Below are 27016 nucleotides of genomic sequence, written 5' to 3'. Positions count from 1 at the left end.
TATTCTGCAATAACACTGAGATAATACAATGTAGCCATTAAAACTGAGTATGCTTTATGGGTGCATTACTATTACATCTTTAAATTGAATGTGACACTGGATTAACCCCTGCCACCAGTTCATTTATGGGTCAGTTGTAAAGTGGTTTGAAGCCAAATGGAGAGTTGTTGTGCTAAATCTGAGCTAACATTGCTGACACACTGAGACAGGACTGATGCACAATAACCATTTCCTTGGATTTCCTCTTGGATTTTACACAACAACCAGTTTCAAGAGCAAACTCAAAACAGAAATTTAAGTAACATAAATAAATATTCTCTTAGTAATAATATTACGGTAACACAATGACATGTTCTCTCTCTCTCTCTCTCTCTCTCTCTCTCTCTCTCTCTATATATATATATATATATATATATATATATATATACATATATATATATATATATGTATACATACACACACACACACACACACACACACACACACACACACATATATATAATACTCTGAAAACTCTGTTCTGTAGGCTCGATTTCCTATCAATCAACCCCAAGGATCAAAATAATAGTAATATATTTATTATATATTTTCTATTTTCATTGTTTAAAAAAAAACGCATTTTACAGTAACCAAAATGTATTTAAATCAAAACAAGTATGTACCTAAAGTTAGTTAGATAGAACTGATTCATCATTATATAGACTTGGTTGCCATCTAGTGGTTCAAGAAAGCATTTGTACCAAGATTTTGCATATTACTAAACCTTTATAAAAAGGTTGACAATAGGGGGAAAAGAATATTATAACAGAACAACATTATGCTGTATATACCCTACATTGTATGAACTACATCAATGTTTTAATGGTATTCCTTGACTTGCACAATTTAAAATGAATAGTTTACTGAAAATGAAAATGTACTCACCATTATGACATGAATTAAACAATTTTGTAAGACTATGCCTTTAAGGAACTCTCTTTTTATCAGCTTATTGAGGTCCATTAGGAATCCTCATTTAAATATTTAGGATAATCCAACTCTAATGTACATCGAATTGTAGAATGAAAAAAAAAAAAATAATAATAATCAGAAATTGCACTCAAGTTTGTTTTTATTTATCTTACACACCTGATGTTCAGTCCATGTCCATTGTTTTTTATTTTTTATTTGTTTATGGCTAATTAAAACAGTACATTTAACACTTTAATGACAGCCTCAAACGTCATGCACTGAACATCCTTAATGTGCTAGAAAAAGATGAATATACAATATATGCCCTGATAACAGATAACACACTGCAAAAGCCACAGCAATGCTATCATTTACTATATGCAATGCTATCCATCCCATTTCTAGCTGCCAAACTTTATCAGAATAAGCTGTTTATAGCTGCATTTAGGGAATATGATCTAGTGCTGAACAAAGAATCAAAGAGAAAATAAAAGTAAAATAATACTTCCTCTTAGTTTTACAGGTGAATTCTGTTGACGCCAGTCTGATATACACTACCGGTCAAGAGTTTGGAATAATTGAGATATTTTTGTTATGTTTTTGAAAGAAGTGCTCTTATGCTCACCAAGGCTGCGTTTATGTGATCAAAAAGTCTGTAAAACTGTCATATTGTGAAATGTTATTACAAATTAAAATAACAATTGTAATATATGTTTAAATGCAATTTAATCCAGTCTTCATCCAGTCTTCACTGTCACGTGAACCTTCATAAATCATTCTAATATATTGATTTGGTGCTCAAGAAACATTTCTTATTATTATCAATGTTAAAAACAGTTTTTGATGCATTAAGTTTTATGGAAATTGTTGTACACTACCATTCAAAAGTTTGGGGAAGGTAAGAAAAAAAGTACTTTTATTCAAAAGTAACAGAAAAGACATTTATAATGTTTCAAAAGATTTATATTTCAAATAAATCCTGTTCTTTTTAACTTTTATTAATCAAAGAATCCTGAAAATGTATCACGGTTTCTACAAAAATATTAAACAACAACAACAACAACAACAACAAAAATTCCAACATTGACAATAATAAGAAGAACCATTATTAATAACTAAGCACCAAAAACAAATCAGCAAATTAGAATAATTTCTGAAGGATCATGTGACACATTATTAAAAAATATTAAAATATAAAACTATTGTTTTAGAATTTAGAATTAATTTCACAGTATTAATGTTTTAACTATTTGTAACTCTTTTATTTTTGATCAAATAAATGCAGCCTTAGTGAGCATAAGATATTTATTTAAAAAACATTTTAAAAAAATCATAATTATTCCAAAGTTTGACTTTTTAATAAGATAGGCAATTTACCAAAGAAGCAATGCTTCACTATTCCCAGTGGTTAGTTGCACATCTATAGCATGTGGTTAATGCCACCACCGTGATGGCTTGGGTGCAAAAAGTTAGGGATCAGGTTGCTCTCCAACGGTGTCCTGAGGGTCCCTAGTAGTTCCGCAGGAGCCAAGTAGGCGCAGATATGCCTAACTGGCTGAAATAAGCCCACCACCAGGGCTTCTCAGTTCTCTCCTCCCCGTTCTCTCCCAGCTCCCGCTGGCTGTACTGCTCAAACTGATTATAGGGGTCAAAGCGCTCATAGTTGTCCAGCTCAGGGATGTTAAAGTAGTCAAGAGAGCGATCTCGTGGGACCTTCTTCAGCACAAAGTCCACTCTGCCCACCTTCATGTTCTTTGGCAGGTTAAGGCGCTTAGATACTTTAGAGTAGCCAGTGGCAGCTGCAGTCACAATGTGAACACCTGGATTCAACAATCTCCAGTAATCACCATCCTCAGCTGTAGAGAGAGACAGAGGTTACATCAACACTCATTTACAACTGCATTATTCATTTCAGGTCAATGCAAAGGAACACAAGAGGTTTGTAAAAGTGTGTTGAAGGTTGCATTATGACTTTACTATAAATTGTTACCTGTAGTGATATCATGTCGCATCCCCCTAACAGATATTGTTGCTCCTTTAATGCCATTTCCATGTTCATCCTTTACAATGCCCTTTATACCTCTGTGGACCTGCAAGTAACAGCTCAGGATGATGAAGTTGCTATTTACCTCATTTGGTGCCATATAGCCAATTAAAATAATCCTTTCTCTCAACTATAGATACTAGTGTAGTTAGAAGAGATCAGGGCCTATAGCCCCATTTCATTGTTTTTCCCAATAGCCCCATTTATTTCATTGTTTTTCTAAGTGTTCCAGGTCTTGTTCTTTCTTTTATGTGTGCACTGCAACAATTAATCTAAATAATTTAAACAATTTTTACCACAAAAAAAGGTATCAAAACAGTCATCCTCTCTTATGAGATTGGACTAGTCCAGTGTGTTGCTGCATTTTTGGCAATGTTCATTCATTTAATTTGTTAGATACTGTTAAAAAGTTTGAGAAAGTTGAGGAATATGAAAAAATATGAAGGATAAATTATACAATATAAACATTTCCTAACATTGATTTAACCAATTACATAAAGGAATAAGGTGGAAAAAAATAACTAGATATGACCATACTTTTAATTGATGGCATTAAGAATTACAAAAAAATGTTTGTATTACAAGATTTTGGAAATGTTATGTTTAAAGGGATAGTTCACCCAAAAATGAAAATTAGCCCATGATTTACTCACCCTGAAGCCATCCTAGGTGTATATGACATTCTTTTTTCAGACGAATACAATCAGAGTTATATTAAAAATTGTCCTGGCTCTTCCAAATCTTTTAATGGGAGTCAATGGATATATGTTTTTGGAAGTCCATCAAACCCTATCCATCCGTGATAAAAGTGCTCGAACCAGCTCTGGGGGGTTAAAGGCCTTCTGAAGCGAAGTGATGCATTTGTGTAAGAAAAATATCCATATTTAAAACTTTATCAATTAAAATAACTAGCTTCCAGCAGCGAACGCGGTTGCCCAGCCCTGTTTGAACCGCGAGAGGCATCAAAGCTTACGCTACTCCTAAACACTGTTCCCTATCCCTAGTCGTTCCGGCGTACGTCGAGAGTGACCGACTAATATGAATCTCGCTAGGAGTGTAACTACATGAGCCAATTGCACATTAGCTAGCAATCATTTGCAGCAGCTGCTCTGCCACACAGCGTGGGTATATAATGAACAGCTTCAGCCCCAAGGAGAGCAGTTCCCTGAAAGAACTTTCACAAGTAGAGCTGCGTCTTTTTAAAGATGTCACTCTACTTATGTGTTTCTGGATGCGGTCGATACCTGGGATCGAGGGATGGTCACGATCGTTGCCTCACCGCAGGCAGGCCGCCCAGCACATCCAGGTCCCCACCAAGAGGGGCGGCAAAGGCAAGAGGCCCTAGGACGGGCGACCCGGAGATGGAGGGGACTGCTTTTCAGGAGATGGTGACCGCACCACTCCCTCCCCTGGAAGAGGGCCGGGTGGAAAATTGTATGTTTCATTTTGTTTGTGTTCCGCTGCTGGTCTCAAAACCAACGGTACCCAATTTTTCAAAAAAAAATAGCAGTTTCTTCCATCTCTGGGTCCAAAGAGGATACGGAGAGCAGTGAGAGTGTTGCACAGCACACCCCGCTACTGCCCGCCTTGCAAAGAGAGCCCCCTGAACCTCGCTGCCCCTCTGTGGGTACGCCTAGTCGCAGAGGCGACCCTTGTTCCCATGAGAGAACAGGGCATTCGCATCCTCAACTATCTCGACAACTGACTCATACTGGCACACTCTTGAGATCAGTTATGCGAACACAGGGACCTGGTGCTCAGTCACCTCAGCCAGTTGGGTCTTCAGGTCAACTGAGAAAAGAGCAATCTCTCCCCCGTGCAAAGGATCTCTTTTCTCGGTATGGAGTTGGATTCAGTTGCACAGACAGCGCGCCTTACAGAGGAACGTGCTCGGTCGGCGCTGAACTGCTTGAATATGTTCAAAGGCAGGACGGCGGTCCCACTGAACTTTTTTCAGAGGCTCCTGGGGCATATGGCAGTGGTAGCAGCGGTAACACAGCCTGAGTTGCTCTATATGAGACCGCTTCAGCACTGGCTTCATGGCCGAGTCCCAAGATGGGCGCCAGACCTTCAGCCCGTGGTCAGACACCTTGTTTCTTCGGGCAGGAGTGCCCTTGGAACAGGTGTCTTGACATGCTGTGGTGTTCACAGATGCCTTTGTCACCAGCTGGGGTGCCACATAAAATGGGCATGCAGTGTCAGGGGTGTGGACGGGCCCCGAACTGCATTGACACATCAACTGCCTCGAGTTGCTGGCAGTGCGTCTCGCTCTGAGCCGCTTAAAGAGGCCGCTGCAGGGCAGGGACATACTGCTCCTTGCAGACAACACTGTGACTGTTGTGTACATTAACCGGTAAGGTGATCTACACTCCTGTTGCATGTCGCAAATCGCCCACCATCTCCTCCTCTGGAGTCAGAAGCATCTGAGCTCGATTTGGGCCATTCATGTCCCTGGTGTGCTCAACCGTGTGGCCGACGAGCTTTCATGAGCTGCGCTCCTTGGAGAGTGGTGACTCCACCCCCAGGCGGTTCAGCTGATTTGGGGAGAGTTCAGGGAGGCTCAGGTAGACCTGTTTGTCTCTCCAAAGACCTCCCACTGCCAGCTGTTTTACTCCCTGACCAAGGAAACACTTGGCACAGATGCATTGGCACACAGCTGGCCCCGGGGCCTACGTAAATGCGTGTTTCTCCCAGTGAGCCTACTTGCACAAATCCTGTGCAAAGTCAGGGAGGACGAGGAGCAGGTCTTGCTGGTGGCTCCCTATTGGCCCACCTGGACCTGGTTCCCGGAACTCATGCTCCTCGTGACAGCCCCTCCTTGGCCCATTCCTCTGAGGAAGGGCGCTGAGGTTCTAGGTGACTTACCCCCAGAGGTACTTTACACCATTGCTATGACGCGAGGGTCCATGCTTTCCTTCCTGCAGCAAGTGTTGGAGAAAGGGCTGTCTCCATCCACCCTCAAAGTATATGCTGCCGCTATTTCAGCATATCACGACCACATAGATGGCAAATCAGTGGGGAAGCACAACCTGGTCATCAGGTTCCTTAGGGGGGCGAGTCGGTTAAATCCTCCTTGACCCCCCTCCATACCTTCTTGGGATCTTTCCCTGGTGCTTCGAGCACTTCAGGATGCTCCCTTTGAGCCTTTGTAGTCAGCAGACTTAAAGCTTCTGTCCATGAAGACTTTGCTGCTGGTTGCATTGGCCTCAGTCAAGAGGGTAGGGGACCTGCAGGCATTTTCGGTCAACAAATCGTGCCTAGAGTTCGGGCCGGGTGACAACCACATGGTACTGAGACCCCGGCCTGGCCCAAGGTTCCTACCACTCCCTTCAGGGACCAGGTGGTAAACCGGCAAGCACTGCCCCTGGAGGAGGCAGACCCATCAGTGGCTTTGCTTTGTCTCGTCCGTGCTCTGCGACTGTACGTGGACAGAACTCAAAGCCTCAGGACCTCAGACCAGCTCTTTGTTTGTTACGGAGGCCAGCAGAAGGGAAAGGCTGTCTCCAAGCAGAGGTTGGCCCACTGGATAGTGGATGCCATTGCCTTGGCTTATCAAGCACAAGGCATGCCCTGCCCGCTCAGGTTGAGTGCTCACTTCACGAGAAGCGTTGCATCCTCCTTGGCACTGGCACGCGGCGCCTCGCTAAAAAAAAATCTGTAGAGCTGCGGGCTGGGTGACACCTAACATGTTCGCTAGGTTTTATAGCCTATGTGTAGAGTAGGTCTCCTCCCGTGTTCTCACCGTAAACGGGTAGAAGCACTGAGAAGCCCGGTTCTGTCGGCTTAATGCGCCCTATAGTGCACTATATTGCTCCAGTCCATCAAGTCCTCCACCACCCTATGGGGCTGGATGTAGCGGAGCGTCCGACACCAGGCCTTTATCCCGCTGAATCCTTGAGAACCAGGTCTAGGCTGGGTGCCATATGTGCGACCCTTTGGGGTTCCCACATGTGTATTCTCCTCGGTTGCTCCTAAACGGAAGCCTGTGCCTTTCCCTTGAGCTAAGTCACTACAGTATTTCATATGCAGTACAACCTACGGGTTAGTCCATATGTATATCTCCACATAACTCCTTCGGGGAAGAATGTGGCTTCCGCAGCGTTCTCCGTCATGTGGAAAGGGCACGCTTTCCCATTGAAAGGGGGTAGCAGCTGTGGCGCTTTGGTATGGAGTCCTATTACTCAGTCCGACATCTGTCGAGAGTGACCGACTGATAGGGAACGTCTTGGTTACATATAGTGACCCTCGTTCCACAAAGGAGGGAACAGAGACATACGTACCCTCGCCACAGCTCCTGTACCCCGCTGCGTGGCCGGGTCAACTGCTTGGCTCCTCAGTGAAAAACTGAAGTGCAATCGCACCTTCTGCTCATTATATACCCACGCTGCATGGCAGAGTTATACAACCATAATGAAATGACCCTTCACAATAAATAATGCTTTACAATGAACTCTGTTAGAGAGCTACATAAGGCAATTTATCTGTTCAATAAAATACCTTACTCGTCTGTTGAGTAATAAAAATGGCACGCCATCTCCACGTCACTTTTACAACATTTCAAATCCCTCAGTTCTTGCCATCTCCGAACAGTCAAGCCAATGTTGATTCTGGTTTTATCACAAGCTCTGTCGCGTTCTCTTTTGCCAGCAGACTCTCATCTGTTCTGCGTTTTTTTTTTAAGACAGATGATACCCGGAGGTTGAAGATTAAGCTGCTCCATGTCAATCTTTCTCACTCGGTGTGACAACTAACCTATGCCACTCCGACACCATACACGCGTCAAAGTAGCTGGAGCAACTTTTCTCTATTTACAGATATGACAAGACGTGCACGGGCAGGTGAAATATGTACACAGTTTCCCACGAAAACCATCCCGTCAGGTCTAAAATATAATATAATAGGCTTAGTCAGTCATGTTTTGGAAGGATTTATAATGTATAAACTCATTATTTAAATTCTGTTAATTTTGAACAAAAAAAGTTACTTAGTCTACCTTTCAATATGCAAACAAGGCATTATTAGATCAAATATGCACTAATTTGCAGACATTTCAAGAACAGAAATCTGAACATTTGATAAAGCCAGGTTCAAAATTCTTGTTTCATTTTGTTGAAATATTAGTGCCAAAGGTTTTTACAAAGGGGATTTTGGATATCTATTTGTATGATTCCATAAATCAGAAAATACTGTCAACAGCCAGAATTAAAATTGAAAAGAAATTTAAATCAAGCACAAATTTAGCATGCGAGGAAATAAACAAACAAACAAAAAAAAAATAAAAAAATTTAAGAGTCCAGGCAGCTGCAACTTTGAAATCTATGCTTAGCTCGATGACCCAAAAGAAGAGTGAACTCACAGACTCCATGAAGCTGAGCAGTGACTCCTTATTCCTGAGCCACTCAGGGTAGAGCTCAACCTCAGAGGGGAATTTATCACAGCCCAACTCCACTGTGATCTCATAACAGTTACTGTGCAGGTAGTTAAAATCTGACATCCCTGAAACAATAACACACAGACAGACATGGGAAACAGAAAGTGTCATGTGTGGACAACATGTGGACACTGACAAAACACACACTGGATTGCAAAATGTCCTCATGAAGTTTTTTGGGGGATTTTTTAGGGAATGTCTCACAAACTGTACAGCTAGATGGAGATTTTACACAAAATAAATGGCTTGCTCATTTTGCTCATGGATAGGTTGGCTACATATTTAACTTATTTAAGCCTCAACGACACAATGACTCTTCTTTAAGGAAAGCATTTACCTCCAGCAAAGCTATACCACAGTGCTCCATTGGTTATCCCTCCTTTACTGGCAAATGAGGCTCCACATCTCTCTGTGTCATTGTTGGACATTGTGGCATGGGAATCTGCATATATCCTAGCCAACTGCCTAAAGATCTACACACAGGAGATGACTTTGTTATGCAAAATAAGTGCGTGCAGGAGCTTCGTCTGCAACAGTTGGAGGAACATACATTTACTCACTTGTTCATCTGGTGTGGGTGAGAGTATCCTTTCTTCTTGGGGGTGTCTAGAGAAGTCAAAGGGGTATGAGATGACCAGTTCTCCTCCATGCAGACTGGCAGATATAACAAAAGGATAGGATCTAATCCACTTCATTACAGCATATGTCTCTGGTGCAACTACCTAAAAGTAAATAAATAAAAAGAAATGAACACAAGATGTCCAAAATTTCACAGTTTCTCTATGCTCAACACTAAACCATATTCTGTGATTTTCACTTCATAGTTTCACTGTATGAACAAGGTATTGTCACTATATTGAATCACTATATTGAACATTACTATAATACAGTACATTTATATGAAAGTAACTTAAATATATATACCAAAGATTATTCAAATATTCAAACAGAACATGAATCAAATGGATTTTTGTTATACAACTGTATGATAGAGATGGGAATGCATTCACTTCTACCTTATTTAACCAGTAGGACTCAGGGATGGGGATGTGGTCACTACGGAAATGTCTGAAGCGACGCCGATTGTAGAAAATGGAGGTGAGGTCAGGGAAGTTGCGGTTGAGATCGAGATTCTGTGCGTTGGTCCGACCGCTGGTCCATCCATTGAACTCATGACCCTAAATGTTACAAATCCCACCAGTCATCAAAAAAATCATGGGCAAATTTTTAACAGGGTTTCAAAGAGAGTCACTAAATACGTAAGAACATTTGTAACACTCTTTTTCAATTTACATGTAAGACATTTGCTACTCATCAAACTAAATTACCAATTAAGGAGTTAAACAATTTAACACATTGAATGGATCGGAAAGCCAAAACGAAAGTCAGGCATTAAGGAAGAGGCGAAGGGTTACTGTAGACAGTGAATGAAAATATATAAAAAGACAGAAAACATCAGAACCAGGCAAAGATACGTCTGTTAGTGTTAAATGAATAGACCAACATGGTTTTATCCTCTTATTTAAGATTCAATTCATCGTCCTACAATTGTTTCCAACACAACACATTATATTCTTCAACATCACCCGTGGTGATCAGTAAAGAGATTTAGATGAATCTACTATTAGTTTAACAAGCTATTGTTAAAATACTGCTGTGTTATATGACAAAGAAAATGCGGGCAATTGTCTATTAGAGCGGTTAGTCAAGGTCTCCCTCTACCAGTAGTCCTTTTCAGTTCATAGCTGAATCACTAGACCAATTTTTGCTGTGGTTTTTATTTCCTAAGCAGTGATAAACTGTGCCAACTTTAAAACACAATTATTCCACAATAGCATGGACTTCCTCTGAGGCCTGACCTGTTCTGGAGGACACTCTCTGGTGCAGGGAGTTTGGCATGGTCAGTCAGCCGACAAACAGACAGGCAGACAGACTCAGACAACAAAATATTTACTTCCTGGTAGATGTTTTCGGGGTCGTTCCTATCGGCTACCTCAGAAGCGGCAATCTCGTAGCCGTCAGGATTCATGGAGGGCAGGATATGGATGCGTGTGGTGTTGATGAGGGTCTGAATGCGCTCATTGCCCAGCAGATACTCAGAGCACAGATACTGAGCCAGGTATATCAGCAGCTGTCGGCCGAGAACCTCGTTTCCATGCATGTTCCCAATTAATTTGATCTCAGGCTCCACTAGAGGGCAGTGAAGAGACAAATGGGAACAGGAATTTAATCAAAGCTTAATTCAGAATAGTATTCTAGAATAGTACTCTTGATTGTATAGGCTGTGCCTCCATTGCCTTCCCTGATGAGCCGGCACTGTGAAACAGTTGTGCTGCTTGATATTCTTTTGAGAATATTCAAAAGAACTACATTTCTGTCATGACAACTCTTAAGAGTGTTTGGCATGGTAACGGATATGAAATTGTTGGTATGTTTGGTCTTGGTCGAATAGATCTGCTACACTGCTGCTGTTATTGCTGCTGCAGTGCAAGTACAGGACTTGCTACTGCCAATACATACACGACATGCTGTGAGCAAATAAGACATGCTGCTGCTGTACAATATAGAATACATGAATTACCTGTATTTATGTGTGGATGTGGACCCGTAGCAGATCAGAATGATGTGATTGCAAGCACATTTAGTAAAGGACTTATTAGCTGGCACCATCTAGATTTTCATGACATAACTTTGTTTTGTTTTTTTCTTTTGTAATATTATAAATGTCTTTACTGTCACTTTAGAGGCATTTAATGCATCCTTGCTTTGATTAAAAAATAAATAAATTGAACTGTTGTGTACCTCATACTCACATAGGTCATGTTGTCCAGGGTTATTAGAGAATTCAATAACCAGCAAGTCTTTTCCTTCCACACTGCGTCCAATGCTGTACGTATTTGAGATATGGGGGCATTTAGCTGCCGTCTTCTTCAGGATGCTGAACATCTGATAGTTGGAGTGGTAAGTGAACCGAAGGATAGTGGAAAGACCACCATCAGATATGTTGGCAAAGGCCACATCCTGCTTTTCTGAGGGAAGAAATTATGTGCTTTTTCCAAAATATCATCTTTTGTTTTCAGCAGAGACAAGAAATTCATACAGGTTTGAAACAACTTGAGGGTGAGTAAAGGATGACAGAATTTTCATTTTGGGGTGAACAACCCTTTTAATACTTTTTAATTAATCATATAAGCATAGTAATTCATATTTTTTATGACCTTATATTTTACTTTAATCACTCCACAACTCTTACCTCTTAGCTCTGACAATGGGTCATGACAACCCTCCTCACTGCTAACAAAGAATCGGTCGCAGTCCAGAAAGTAAGGCCATGCCATTTGGATGGCCTCAAAGGCATGGATACAGCTTTTTTTCACCATCTCACACGAGCTACGACACGGCTTCACGAGTCTGCCGTCTTGACAACGTGGAGCCAACACTGAGCAGCCCAGCAGACGGATGTCTGGAGTACACTCTCCATGCAGCAGCCCGTGGATCACGCTCAAGAGAAGGTACTCTGCACCCATCTCTAATTCCTGACGTGAACGGTGGCCCACAATGTTGGGGAATGTGGTGTGGCTGTAGGGCACATCCTGACAGTAACCAAGCACCATCTCCATGCACTGCGCTAGAGACAGGAGAGAAAGGATTTTAATTTAGAATCAGTTTGAGGTGCATAGATGAAGAATGTGTTGCAGGTGGTGTAGCACTATTTCATTTTTAATATGGAAAGTTGGAAAGTATCGCTCCAAGTTCTTGAAATGGAATGTCATCTGCAGTGGAATGTTTTTAATATTAGATTTTGAAGGGAGGGCCTCATTAATCAAATATATGGAATGTTTTAAAGTTTTGAGAAAGAAATTCATGGCTGCTTCGCTTATTCAGCCTATTAGTGGCAGCAGGCCCGGGGTGGGTAGGGGAGCGCGGGGCACAACGTAACGCGGGGCTAGTTGTAACACGCTTGTTTTAAATACTTCCGCACATGCTTGGATGACGAAACTTTGTGTATTTACTAGTTGCCATATCAACACTGTATAGAAAAAAAAAATTCCGCCAAATTTTTTTTTTTTGGAAGATACATTTCTTACTTAAGTTAATTTTCATCTCTATTTTTTGTGTTTATTTAAAATAAGACAAATCTGATATTATTTTAATCTCCAAGATGTTAACAGTTGAGATAGTTATTTAATGCTTCGCTAACTAGCAGAAGACACTAGCAGGGTTTAAATCCCAGTTGTGCAGGCGAGGGCATGTTGTAACACTGCGTTACAATGTGCCCCTATTAGAAATATGCTATTATATTCTATAATTTTATTAATTTTATTGAGAAAACGTGAGAAAAAAGTGAATAAAGACTGAGAATCAATGTTCAGAAATTACTAATTATTTGTTTTGAACTATGTTGTATAGCTGTGTCTTCATGTGTTCGTAGTCAAAACTCAAAAATGAGTTTATATTTAATTATTCAAAATTGCCATTATTTTATATGAAAAAGTTTTTTAATTGCATTTTATTTAGAAAATATTTTAGTTTGTCTTGTATATATTTTTTATTAGATCAGATAACATTTTAAGCTGTCGTTATGTTACAATGTGCCCCACACATGTTACAATGTACCCCACCTATGGGTCATGTTGTCACATTTCACTTCCATTCTTTCGGGGTGTATCAAGAAAAAAGTATATACTGTATTAATAAAACAAAAACACATAATTGTACTAGACATGTGGGAAATGAATGTGGGAAAAAATAAATACTCTGAACCATAAGTAGATTTACACAAACTGAGAAAGTCAAAAAGCGTTACTTTGTGCCCCGCTCTCCCCTAATCGGGAGAATTCCCGGTGGGCCGCTTTAACTTTTTTTTTTTTTTCACATTTGTCACGTTAGTTACATTAGGCTACACACGTCCCGCATTCTGACATCGCAGCCTCTGCATGGGTTGTACCATGTGAAGGAGTTCTTCCCTCCCCTATTAAAGAGTTGGTTGGGTCCATAGCCCGTCTTTTCTTTTCAAAACGTTTTCTCAGGTAGGATACCAGGGGGGCATGGATTTCTATTATTTTGAAGGTACCCCCGGGCGGCGCCATTGGCTAGCGGACCCCCACCTGCTGTTAGCATCCCATTGACTCCCATTCATTTTGGCGTCACTTTGACAGCGAATAACTTCACGTCTGAGGCGTTTAAAGACTCCATTTGTCCATTATTTATTTCTAAAGAAACACGAAAATGTATAAAAGGCTTCATTACCTTGTAGTTTACGTTACGGCCCCGTAGAAGCAGTTTTTGTAAAAATAGGCTAACGATTGCGTCATACCCACGCGACTCTCTGTCGCACAGTAGGAAATTACCGTATGGACCGGAGGAGAAGCTCGCGGGCAATCAGGGGACGTGGAGACAAAATGACAAGTAATTAATCGGAAGGGAATGATTCAGATTTCTCTTGGCACAGCTACTAGAAGACAGACAGGTTTGCTCACGTCACATCTACGTAGTCAAGCTCAGTTTGAGTCTGCGCAGTACGCTCGACCCCCAGGAAGTAAGAGTTTCTAATTGGCTTCACTTTGTCTCCGTTGAATCCAATGGGGTCGCTGTGTCCATTTCTTTTACTGTCTATGTAGGATACCGAGGCGCCGCCGGTGTTGTGCCGAATTTCGACCCCCTGCCAAATTATTACCCCCCTCGTAGAAGTCAGTACCTGATTGCCTAATCCTAACCCCACTACTAATCCTAACCCCTCCCCCACAACTAATCCTAAACCTACCAATACTGGGGGTAATAATTTGGCGGGGGTCGAAATTCGGCACAACACCGGCGGCTACCGATAGCTGGGCCGGTCTTACTGTAACGGTAGCCTACGCGTCAGGGAGGATAGATGGGAGGAAGAGGCCAGGAGGTATGGAAGCTTGTTTCCGCCACAGAATAAAACATTTTAAAAGATAATTGCGACTTTTTATCTCTCTATTGCGAGTTTACATCTCGCAATTCTGACTTCATTTCACGAGATATAAAGTCAGAATTGCGTGAAATAAAGTCGTAATTGCGTGTTATAAAGTCAGAATTGCGAGATATTTAGTCAGAATTGCGAGATATAAAGTCAGAATTGCGAGATATAAAGTCAGAATTGCGTGAAATAATGTCGCAATTGCGTGTTATAAAGTCAGAATTGCGAGATATAAAGTCAGAATTGCGAGATATAAAGTCAGAATTGCGTGAAATAAAGTCGCAATTGCGTGAAATAGTCGCAATTGAGTTAGCCTATAAAGTCAGAATTGCAAGATATAAAGTCAGAATTGTGTGAAATAAAGTCGCAATTGCGTGTTATAAAGTCAGAATTGCGAGATATAAAGTCAGAATTGCGTGAAATAAAGTCGCAATTGCGTGAAATAAAGTCGCAATTGAGTGTTATAAAGTCAGAATTGTGTGAAATAAAGTCGCAATTGTTTCTTAGAAAGTCTAAGTGAATTATTAAACCTTTACATTATTTGTTGAACCATGGTATTAATACAAACTACACAATAGTAGGCTAAGAGCTCTAAGAGCTGAACTGTTACTTCATTTAACCAATTTGGAAAAAGTGCTAATTTGGAATTCCAAATTAAAGTGGGCCGGTCTTGGGCCTGAAACTCCCGGGCTGAAAAGTGGCCCCACTCCGGCCCTGAGTGGCAGTTTAGTAATAAATACCTTCTTAAAATGACAGTATGTGACACCCAGCATGACAAGACATTAATGCTTATTTAGTATATCAGATTAATTATTTGTTTTTTGTTTTTAACCAAATTGCACCTTATAAGCCATCTCACAACTTTTACTAATAAATCACCCTAAGGCCTTTCTTCAGTGATGTAGACAAGCCCCATCTTGCAGTGATGTTTGGTATTCAGAGTATCTTTTCCCCCCATACCTTACAGGCTAGAGCTGTGAAACAAAAAAGTTTTTGCACTCTATTTCAGAACACCATGCAACATGATATAACACAATAGGTACATGCGGCAACCTCACTCATATGCACAATGGATTAAAATGAGTATACTTACGCCTCTCTTCTGCAGGTGTTCTGCATCTTCCTAAAAAACAATTATTCACAGAGGATGTTACAGCTGCTGAAGTCAGTGCAAAGCCAGTCTCTGAAGGCTAGATGGCAGTAGAGTACACAGTGGAAAGAAAGACATCTTTCTGCAGGAATATTGCATGACAATGTCGATCCTTCTCACACTTGTAAATGCAAAAAGTTATTTGACCTCTGAGCATTTATACTGCCAGTCAAAAGTTTGTTCACACCCTCTCATTCCGTATTATAGCTATTTACACATTTTAAATGTATAGTACATTTTAACTAACATTTTATACTAATGCTTTTGCTTTTTCCCTTTACTAATAAAACACACTATTTAAATACGTTAATTAAAAACAATTATTTATTAATAATAGTGTTATACACTATATATATATATATATATATATATACAATTCATATTTATATAAAAAAATAAAATTAAAAAATAAGACCATGATAAACTAATTCAAAAGAGCATTCAGACTAGTAGTGTAGTTATTGCCTACACGTTTACAGTTTCCCCTCACATAAAATTGCAGTTAACTGTAGCCTACTAACATGGGTGCAAACACTGAATGAATGTAAAAGGTTACCTATTGCTGCTTCTTCCGGTTCACATCGTCGTGGGACGCTCAAGCATGTCGCCAGTGCGCTTAAAAGAATTAAAACCGTCAACATTTTGTTGTCCATAAACTGAATGATGTGGCATTCGCAGCGACGTACAAAGTTGATCATCTTCCGAAAAGTCCCGCTACCCCCATCGCTTAAGGGACAGCCTGCACGAGCACCGCTGCCAAATGATCAAATTACAGCACTCCCGCGGTAGGCGGCCGCTCTTCTGCTGTGTCTGGGACCCACTGTAATTACAGTTCTTTCAGAAAGCCTGACTTCACATTTACCCTTTTTGTGGTATAGACTTGTTTCAAACTCAATGCAGTGTTAAAGAAAAAGAAAGGGAATAAACACTTTTCTTTTCATTTTCAAGAACTTGACTGTAATCCCCTGTGTGTGGTAAAATCATTTGCCTGGATATGATTCAGAAAGGCGGGTCCACCTGGCTAAATAAAGACCCACACTTATTTGTTTCAGACCAAAATCTAAGACAGCTTATAACTCAAGACCTGCAAAAAGCATATCGTATACGAGTAAGAAACTAATCTTCACTATAGTCTAGAGCTGATGTGGAGCCTTTGGAAGTAAAAATAAAAAGTGTAGAATTGGTAGGCTGATACATGCAAGTAGGCTACCACAGAAGTTATATATTTTGTTTTAAATTGCATATATTTTCTTGCTTGTTGTTAATATGTCATAGGTAAAAGGAAAGAACACAAGGGTCAAAGGACAATGCATGATGGATGTATGGGAATGTATACACACCTGCACATTTATGACTTTAACTTGAATTTCTGAACATGTAAAACTCGCTAACTTAATGTGTTGAATTCCATTGTTTTTAAAATTTTATTTGTTTACCAATACAGTAATTCTAAATTGAATAGAAATAACTCATTGTAAGCTGTGCATTTCAGTATGTCTTGTTATGATTGATGTTTCAAAATGTTTCTTTTTAATGTGACTTGTCAACTGTAATTTACTTCTAAAAGACACATAAGTTCTACCAGAAAAATAACAGTGGCAACCAGAGTGATGATGGCAGTTCGGTAAGGCAATAAAATAATTATTAAAATATCAAATCAAACAGAAACAGACATTTTAAACAAGTTTTCACCTTTCAAGACAACACTGCGAGTGACTTTAGGACACATTTTAATAGCCTTGTGGCCCTGCCAGAGACTCTGCACTTAGAAGAAAAAAGTTATAAATATTTAATTACATGAGAGATTTAAGTTTGTATTCGTGCTAGGCATATTATTAGGTAATATGTGTTGATGGATGGCGAAAAAGTAAAGTTTATCCAAATAAATATGTCATGCTATGGCATCATATATCTATACAATTCTTACTCTTCAATAATTATTTTTATTTCAGAATGTACATAATAATTCACATTACATGACTATGTTGTGAATAAAGTGTCAAATCCCAGATGAGTGTGCAAATGTTCTGATTTCAATAAAAGAAAATCCAGTGATTGGTAAAGTTTGTGGCCACCCGAGGTTTCAAAAGACTAAGAAATTATACAGTATAAGCCATTATTTCAGAAATTATAGGCAGTTTGGTTTGGCATTTTCACCTGCTCTAGTGACAGTTTTCCTTCAGCTTGTTAACCCTTTGTGAGCAGCATTCATTTTCCATGTCTGAGGGGCTACTGTGATCAGACAGTGTGTATGAGTCCCGTCCCAAAATCCTGTTAAACAGTTCAAAAAGGGCCTTCTTATATTGTTGCCGTAAGAGGGAGTAGACGAAAGGGTCAGAGGCAGCTTTGCTGTACACCAAGCACTTACTTATGATCCCCCAGTAACGGTCGATTTTTACCGAAGGAGTCAGTTCAGTCAGTCTATGAGAAAAGAAGGATATTAGGCTATAGAAACATTCAATATGGCGAAACTGATGTATGACTATGCTGGAAACAATTTACAATAAACCAGTGTTCTTAGTATTTTCTAGCCTGTAGTGTGTAAGCAGGATTATTACAGAGGTTGACTTAATCATATTACATAATAGGGCCCACGTGCAACAAAAAATAGTTTTGATAGAAAGACATTAAGATACAGTAGTTAACTTTCACAAATAAACCTACTCTGACTGGATCGAGTAAAAATTGTGACAACTAGCCCCTGTCTCCCCTTACTATTGAAGTATAGGCAATCTATTCCGGTTATGTGCACATTTTTTATAATCTCCTTTCTACTAAAATGTATTATCATAAAGCAATACCGTGTTATGACATAGGGGGCGAAGCACAGGACGAACGACCCGATGAATATGGAGATTTTCTTTGTGGCCCTCTGTCTCCTTTTCTTCTGCTCCAGTAAGCACCGTTGTTTCACACTAAGAAGTAAAAAAATACGTCACGAATACACATGCTTATAATATGTAACAGTAACTGTTGCTATATAATGTTTTAAATGTACCTTGGGTGAATGTCGACAAGCAGCATGATTGTCTGCACCGTTATAACGTCTATCCTCTTACAATGGAAGCGAGCAACTTGTAGTACTTTCAGGTAGGTAAAGCATAGGATGAAGAGAGAGAGAGCGAAAGTACATGCGTGGAACACTGCGGTGAACACTATGAAGTGCCCACGGCTCCCATCATCGTCTCCCAGGTGCACAGTGCATGATGCGTACGCGGGACTGTAGTCGACCCACGACAGCAGGACAGCAGCCAGCGAGAACGCGAGCGAGTGAAGCCAGGCATAACTGACCATCAGCGCGGCATTCTTGAGTCTCATTTTGCTGGAATAAGTCAAAGGAAAAACCACGGCAATCCAGCGGTCTATGCTGAGAGCCGCCATGCTCAACATTGTGTTGGTAGTCAGAAAAGTATCCATAAAACTCACCGTTTGGCAAAAGTGATCGCCAAACGGCTTTTGCCGTTTTAAGACCCCAAATAGTGTAGAAGGCATGTTGAGAACGGTGATGAGGATGTTGCAGAATGAGAGGTTTATGATGAAGATCCCTGGCACCTGTGCACGAACTTGTGCGCTGCAGGTGAAACATACTAACACTAGCAAGTTCGACACGAGTGACACAACTGCGATTACAACGATGAGTAACTCCAGAAATATTTCCAATAAGTTCATGTCTCTTTCTAAAGTCAATAACTGCTGATTTGTTGCGGTGTTTTGTCCGTGATTTCCCCGTGGGTCTTCGTTGGCTCATCTTTGCTGCTTTCCATTCTGCTTTGGTAAAAACTGGCGACGAGTGCTGTCCAGTGTGCTGAAGTAATCTCTGAATAACTTGATTACCATCACATCCTTTAATTAAGCTCAATCCTGTCGTCTACATTGACTGGGTTAAAATGATCATATTTGTATGAATGTATATTAGGGAACGCAAAACAACACGTTCGAAGGTGAATTGAGTGCGCGCAGTCGGAGCGCGTGCTCATGCGCATTGGAATTACTCTTCTCTGAGCGGAGCGGCTCACGTGCATACAGTTTATTGCATGTGACGTTTGCTTGATAAATATGCAGTTTGGCCAGCGGGAAAGATGGAAGAGATGGATTATTTTAAGCCTAAGGAAGCTGCAAAACTCTGTTCAAATATAAAATAGGCTAATTCATGTTATGCAGTAGCCTAAGTTTTGAGGTCTGTATTGTAACATCAAAAAAAAAAAAGATTTCTCAGAAAAATCAGAAGCTTGATTATAGGCAGAGGTGGAAAGTAGCGAATTACATTTACTCGCGAATTATATATTCCCAGCAGCACAATTGTGAGGATTCTTAACAGGCTGGACCTAATGGAAATAACACAATGGAGAGAGCTGAAAATTAGCCATTGATCAGTGAAGAATTGAAAGATATTTTCTATATTCCATAGCATATAGTGCTTGACTAACTTAAATTATACATAGGTGCACAACATTTTCCATTTTCTTCTGCATTTCTTTCTTTCTAGGGAGAATAAATGTGAACCGTGTCTCTTTCATACGCACACACAAAATTGCTCAGCAGGTAAAGCCAGGGCTATTTTTCATCATCATATGGCAACTTGTAAAGCATGTGATTTTTTTCCATCATTTTAGTTCTTTAAACAATTTATGAAACCTGTTTGTCAGGGTAGTATTTTGAGGCGGCTGATCTGCAATGGGACTAAAGACCCCTTAAGGATTTTCTTTCTGGTTGAAAATGTATTATTATTTATTGAATACTGAAAGAAAACCAATGCCTGACCCTACTTAACTAAACTCAACTTAACTAAATTGATCAAATCAAATAAACAAAATACTGGCAGTGCTATGTTTATACATGGCTCTTACTAAATACACAAAAGGCTAATCTGAATAATCATATTTTCCTTGTCAGTTTGGTAAAACTACCTGTATTATTACATTAGATAAATTCAACCTCTGTCTATTATTTAAGATGATTTCAGACAAGAGTCCTCTGCATTCAGAGCCAGGCGATGAAGATGATGAGCATGCAGTGCAGGTTAAATAAAGACTGTGTATAAAAACTTCAAAGTATCACCAACAGAATGTGTTCATCACCTCATTTACAAATAGCTTTGGTAACACAACATGGTGTCGTCATACTGCATTGCATTGTGTAGTGAAGCAAGATGCAAATGAAACTGTCTCTGCTGTGATTCAATTTGCAGATTCGCAAGTCTCTGACAGCTCTTCAACATTTTACTATCATGCATTGAGAAAAGTGTTCTCTCATCATGTTTAGCTATTCTGCTCATGGTCATTTTAGATGTCTTGCCGGAAAACCTCTAGAGTGCTGAGGAAGTGTCCTGTGGTAAAGGAGGAAACCTCTTTGTGTTCACATGTTCAGACCCTGAGAGGATGTTACGCAAGAAAGTGCTGATGAGAGAACCACTTAAGATGTCAACAGTCAGGGTATACCTCTCTTGCCTTCCCTCTTTCACTCTCCTCATAGCTGTATAGAGAGAGAGAGAGATTACATAACAGGATGTCTTGAGGTCAGGATGAATTTTTGCTGTGCATATGGAGGTGTACTGTACTCACATCCACATGGACACCTCGAGCCATTTTTTGTCCATAAAGTAGGCTAACTACATACACATTCGTGACCCTGGACCACAAAACCAGTCACATGGGTAATTTTTTTGAAATTGAGATTTATACATCATCTGATGCATGGTTTGATAGGATATGACAATATTTGGCCGAGATACAAATATCTGAAAATCTGGAATCTGAGGGTGCAAAAAAATCAAAACATTGAGAAAATCGCCTTTAAAGTTGTCCATTTATATTCGCAATTGTGCTGCATTCACACACAAAATAAACGTTTAGGGTTGGAAATTTACAAAAATATCTTCATGGAACATGATCTTTACTTAATATCCTAATGATTTTTGGCGATAATTTTGACCCATACAATCCATTGTTGGCTATTGCCACAAATATAACCGCGCTACTTGTGATTGGTTTTGTAATCCAGGGTCACATTTCTCAAAAACACACATTTGATTTCCTATCATATTGGGCAATTTACATTGACTTCACCTGTTTTTATACTGAGACAATGATATATTCTATTCCCTACCCCTCGTAGAAAAATCTTTGAATTTACATGAAGAAATATATTGTTTTGGCGAATGGTGCTTGATACCCACAACCCATGCAGGCTCATTGGAAAAACGTGCCTGTATGGAAAAACGAGTCAGTGATGACATTTCTGCAAAAATGACATTACGTTGCGTGTCAACTTCAAAGTGAAATGAACATTGAATGTCACTAAAAGTGTGTTCAGTTTTATCAAAAACAGTTGAACGTGAATCTGGCAACGTTTTATAACGTTTATTACGTCTGGTTATGTGATGCATACGTCAAAATGTATTAGTTTACAAATGATGGTAAAAGTGTTTTGAGGTCACAACATAGTGTTGTTAAAAGAAAAAAGCTTTTATTAATCAACAATCTGCCCCTGTAATCATCATTTTTCCAATGAGCATGTGTTGTGACTTCAGGATTTACGATTTCCTTGTGGCATAGATTAAAAAACCTGACTCGCACACACCAAATTGTCATATATATTGTGTCAACAACATTTACGAACCTACATTTGACCCGATTCAGGATCACATCTGCCACTATATTTAAGTCTTTATCAAATTAAGCAGCCTACAGCGTCATACAATCAACAGACTGTTTGCAGAATATCTTCAGTTCATCTAACCAAAGTAAACAATGACTTCCTGTATTACACCCCTATATTTAACAAAGGCATGATGTTAAATTTTAATTTTAATTTTCTTTATGCAGTAAAAACAAGTAATGTAATGTAATACATGCAATAAGAGAAGAACATGAGTATAAGAGGAAGAGAAGAAGCCACTGGTGGTTCTGCTATTGCTCCAGTTATATTAATATGATAAGACAGGTTGACCCTACACTGTCTTCAGCTTCCCTGCACCACAGGCACACACACAGCAGGCTGGCTAGCATTTAAAATAGATCAAAAACTTTCCATCCCCATAGATGGAAAATAATGTGCTTTCAGTTATGATCAACTTAAGCCGTAACATTTATTTTCCCCATGACAAACAAATGAAACTGCATATGGTGGAATAATTAGCTAATTAATTCCAACGCATTCTCATCCTTGGGCGTCATATACTGACGCTTTTGACATTTCGTCGACATCGAACGCACATGGCACCCTTCTTCTGCGTCGGACCTACGCCGGAGCCTCTACGCTGTAGGCAACGCGTTGGTTTTCATTTATACTTCTGCGTCGTTGTCCGCGTTGACGCGCGCAGAGGGAGCATGTGAAACCTGAGGGAGCGGTCCAAGCAGACCAATCACAGCGCTTGCGTCCGCGTAGAGTTGACGCGTTGTTACATTTTTGGAGAGGTGCACGTCAGGGTACGCCGAAGGGTACGCGCGCTACACACAGCTTACAACGTAGCTACGGCGTGAGTTTGACGCAGAAGTATAAAACAGGCTTTAGCGTCAATATGAGACGCACAGAGCTTTGTTCGGTTATGGGTAGGTTTAAGTTTGGTGTAGGGTTAGGGTTAGACCGCTAGGAGGCGCCTTCTGGCCCATTTCTATCTGCGTCTCATATTGACGCTAAAGGGTGCCATGTGCGTAGCCTGGCTCCGCCCTCCTACGTACTTCCGCTCAATTTCATTTTCCTTCAGTACTACGTCTGGGACTGCTGTATATTCTTAGGTTTCCAGAAACAAATTTTTTGTAGGACCAATCAGCGAATAGAGGGAGTGGCTGAGAACGATGACGTTGATGTGATCACACACATGACTAGCGTCGGCCAATAGTGAGCCTACGTGTGACGTACAACACACAGACGCGCTGCTTTATCAAGACTCGAGGAACAGAGAGAAGGAAATGAATAGTGGAATAAAGTCGTTTTTTTTTTTTGTTTTTGCGCACAAAAAGTATTCTCGTCGCTTTATAAACTTTATAAAAGACAGACATCTTATTCTAAACATAATCCTCTGATCATTCGGACGACCACACGTTAGCGATTGGCTATGGCAGATCCTGAGTGACTCTGGGCAGATCCAATAGTTTTGAACTTTAACAGAGAACCCGCCTACAAGGAAGTAAACGTTTCTCAATGGAGAGAGGCCAGACTCTCTGTACAAATGAAATGTACGAGAGTCTGGTAGAACCAGGCTACCATGTGCGTTCGATGTCAACGAAATGTCAAAAGCGTCAATATATGACGCCCTAGTGTATAAATAATTTAAAATGGGCATTTTGATGCAAACATTGTATATTTGCAAAAATATGAATATCTGTGGAATGACCTATGGCCCTACTGTATATACAGTGGACATAAAAAGTTTACACATCCCTGTTAAAACACCTTTTTTTTATTTGAAATGAGTCATGCCAAGTGATTTCAGTTGCATTGTAATTTCTACATTAAATGTGCAAAAGTTCTGATATAATTTATCCTCGTTTCATTTTTTACATCACAAAAAAATAAATATTTTAACAGGGGTGTGTATAATTTATATCCACTGTATAGCCTATTATATATTGGATTTCAAATAGGCCTACTGAAATCTGAAGAAAAAAAAACAGACCTGTCCATACACAAGTCACTTAAGTACAACAGGCTTTTCCTCCGCACTGCAGGCTTTAGTAAATAATTCACCAAAAACTCCTGTCTAAAATTGGGCTCATTGCCTGCAGTTCTTGCTGTTCTTCATGTGATCTCACATGTGTAGGCATGTTTCCTCACTTGTTTCAATGTGTAATTGTGTTTCAGAGATTAAATATTAATGTTAAGTATTAGTTTAAATCAACTCCATGATTTAAGGATGGGAAACGATTTCCTCCTCTCCTCTAATGGGTTGAACTTGTATTGTTTATCACGTGTCATATTTCCAGGACACTTTACGGTGCATCTTTCCCACAGGCATCAGCTCTAAATGACCTCAACAGACATGATGACATATCTAAAAAATATCAGCTCATAAAATGCAAAGACAGAAGCAATAAAGCATTCCATAAATTATTAAGTTCAGTATGAGAGTATATCTGTAGGCTGTGTCCTGTCACTAACTGATAGTGTAAGCAGGAAAACTGTCTTGTTTGCATTTCTTATCTGCTTATATATCTGCTAATTATGTTGTGGGTGCTGATTAACATCTTGTGCTTTGTGGGACTATAGTGGCTCAGTGGCTGACAACAACATGTCCAGATGGTAGGTAGACGGGAGGTCTCGGATCAAGTTTGTGAGAATAAAGTTGATAAAACAACACTGAAAAAAGATTTGATCACATTGAGTAAAAGTGGACCCAGAGCCAGGCTAGTTTGGAGTGAACCCAAAGACTCTTGTGAAATACGCTACTCCTCCACAAAAATCCCATTAATTTTCGAGCCTCTCAAGCGCTCTGGGGTTTGAAGGAGTTCACTGCTGTGGGTAATAGTTCCTGTTTAATTCCTTTGTAAATGGAGCAACATGTTACACTAAAGCGACAGGAATTTCAGTTTTGCTATGAACTTGTTTTCCCTTTCAGTTTAATGGGCTCTCCACTTGTGTGAGTGTTCCGTTGGGAGTGGATGGGGTTGTGTTCACTCAAGATCCAAATCATTATGACTTATGAGACCATACAACACAGTGAACATCCCAAATAATTTCATCTACTATTGACATCATAAGACATTATCAGCAAATTTGCATAATATCTAATATAAATGTTCCTTTTATCCAACAGAAAAGGTACTTTTTCATTTCTTAATTTTCCCACACTTACAGTTAGCATGCACCAGTATTTATAACAGCAGGCTGCATTACATTTTTATTTACTTGAGCTCTTGATTTCATCCGTGCGACTAGGCCATTCTTACCCTGCTGTAAACACTAACATCTCTCCTTTTGTTTTTACAAGCCACTTAGCTTCAATCTGCCTTGTTTATAATGAGATTGCACAAGCCCCCTAGTAATGTATTCAGCACCTCTGTAATCAGTACTGGCTCCACAGGCTTATCACAGTCCTCCCATATTCCCCGATACATACAGTCCACACATAATAAGATGGAATGTATTGGACACAACTCACTGGGGGGAAAAAAATAGTTTACGCTAAATTGAAAACAGGAAAAGACATTTTAAAGAATTTACTGTTCGTGATCGAAGCTTTAAAAAGGACACAAAAGCACCATAAAGTAACAAAGTAGTCCACGTGAACTGTACTTATACTATTCCAAATCTTCAAAAACCATATGATAGTTTTGTTAGAAACATTAAGACCCCGAGAACCAGATTAGATCTGTAGTTGATCAGTCCTTTCATTAAAGTTTCATTGCAATGTTCTCCAAAAAGTGATCGTATGGTTGCACAAGACATGAAATGTAGTACATGTCATATGGACCACTTTTATGATACTTTGCATCCTTTTTTTTTTTTTTTTTTTACCCCCATATTAGTGTCCATAATATTGTTTTTAGAGAATTTGGTAACACTTTGCAATAAGGTTTGATAAGTCACCATTAGTGATACTTCTACAGCATTTATTAAACTTAGTTTATAGTAAATTGTTCCATTACATTTAACATTAAAGTTTTACACTGTGAACTAACATGAGTATGAACAGTTGTATTTTTATGAACAAAAGTTAATAAGTCAATTCAACATACTGGACACACTGCACTTTAATACAATGATCTATCTGCTATCACGAATCCAAATCCAATGCACATCTATACTGCATTATGTGTACTTGTGTGTATTTTTAAGTGTATTTTATGTATAATCTGTACTTTTCATATATTGTGTATATTGTGTACGGTTATCTATAAAGTACATTTAGAACACTGTCTTCACTCACCATGGCACAAGTGCTTGATTTTGAATGCTGTAAAAATATATTGATCATAGTTAGTTCATGATAAGTATTTTATTAAAGGAGTAGTTCACTTTAAAATGAAAATTAGCCCATGATTTACTCACCCTCAAGCCATTAGGTGTATATGACTCTCTTCTTTCAGACGAATACAATCGGAGTTATATTAATAAACACCCTGATGCTTCCGAGCTTTATAATGGCAGTGGATTGCAACCATTGCAACCATCAGATTGAAGCTCAAAAAAGTGCCTCAATCCATCATAAAAGTGCTCTACACAGCTCCGAAGGGTTAATAAAGGCCTTCTAAAGCAAAGTGATGAGTTTAAGAAAAATATTCGTATTTAACACGTTACAAAGTAAAATTCTAGCTTCCGTCTGAGAGAAGAAAGTCATATGGCTTGAGGGTGAGTAAATCTAATTTTCATTTTAAAGTGAACTACTCCTTTAATTAATGTTATTAAATGAGACCTTATTGTGAAGTGTGATTTTATTTCATTTGAATTAATTAAACTGAAAATAAATTGAATGAAGCCGTTAATTGAAATTGAAATGATGTTTTTTATTTGCTTTCATTTTTCTTTACTCATGTATTACTCATTAGATGAACACAC

The 27016-nt window shown here is 39.5% G+C and overlaps 2 protein-coding genes across 3 annotated transcripts; both read right to left on the bottom strand.

Annotated features, from left to right (window-relative positions):
- Nucleotides 1-628: 628 nt before the first annotated feature.
- cpz (carboxypeptidase Z) lies at nt 629-16296 on the bottom strand. 2 transcript variants are annotated; one of them, XM_081361663.1, is made up of 11 exons: nt 16077-16296; nt 15464-15493; nt 11680-12054; nt 11240-11455; nt 10381-10616; nt 9443-9604; nt 8987-9148; nt 8764-8899; nt 8352-8491; nt 2942-3041; nt 629-2807 (listed from the first exon to the last, which is right to left on the bottom strand). In XM_081361663.1, exons 1-11 carry the CDS (start codon nt 16216-16218, stop codon nt 2461-2463), a joined length of 2046 nt encoding a protein of 681 aa, XP_081217789.1. In that variant the 5' UTR covers nt 16219-16296; the 3' UTR covers nt 629-2460. The 2 variants fall into 2 exon arrangements, with proteins under 2 accessions (XP_081217789.1, XP_081217790.1); XM_081361664.1 differs by having other exon boundaries at nt 10420-10616.
- A 458-nt stretch (nt 16297-16754) lies between these two features.
- On the bottom strand, nt 16755-19520 carry gpr78a (G protein-coupled receptor 78a). The gene is made up of 3 exons (XM_081360435.1): nt 18519-19520; nt 18322-18435; nt 16755-17941 (listed from the first exon to the last, which is right to left on the bottom strand). Exons 1-3 carry the CDS (start codon nt 19187-19189, stop codon nt 17683-17685), a joined length of 1044 nt encoding a protein of 347 aa, XP_081216561.1. The 5' UTR covers nt 19190-19520; the 3' UTR covers nt 16755-17682.
- Between the last annotated feature and the right edge of the window lie 7496 nt (nt 19521-27016).

This window comes from Scardinius erythrophthalmus (genome assembly GCF_964197995.2).
Source record: "Scardinius erythrophthalmus genome assembly, chromosome: 3".
NCBI lineage: Eukaryota > Metazoa > Chordata > Actinopteri > Cypriniformes > Leuciscidae > Scardinius > Scardinius erythrophthalmus.
Note: the sequence above shows the minus strand (reverse complement) of the source record. Positions and strands in the feature narration are given on the sequence as shown.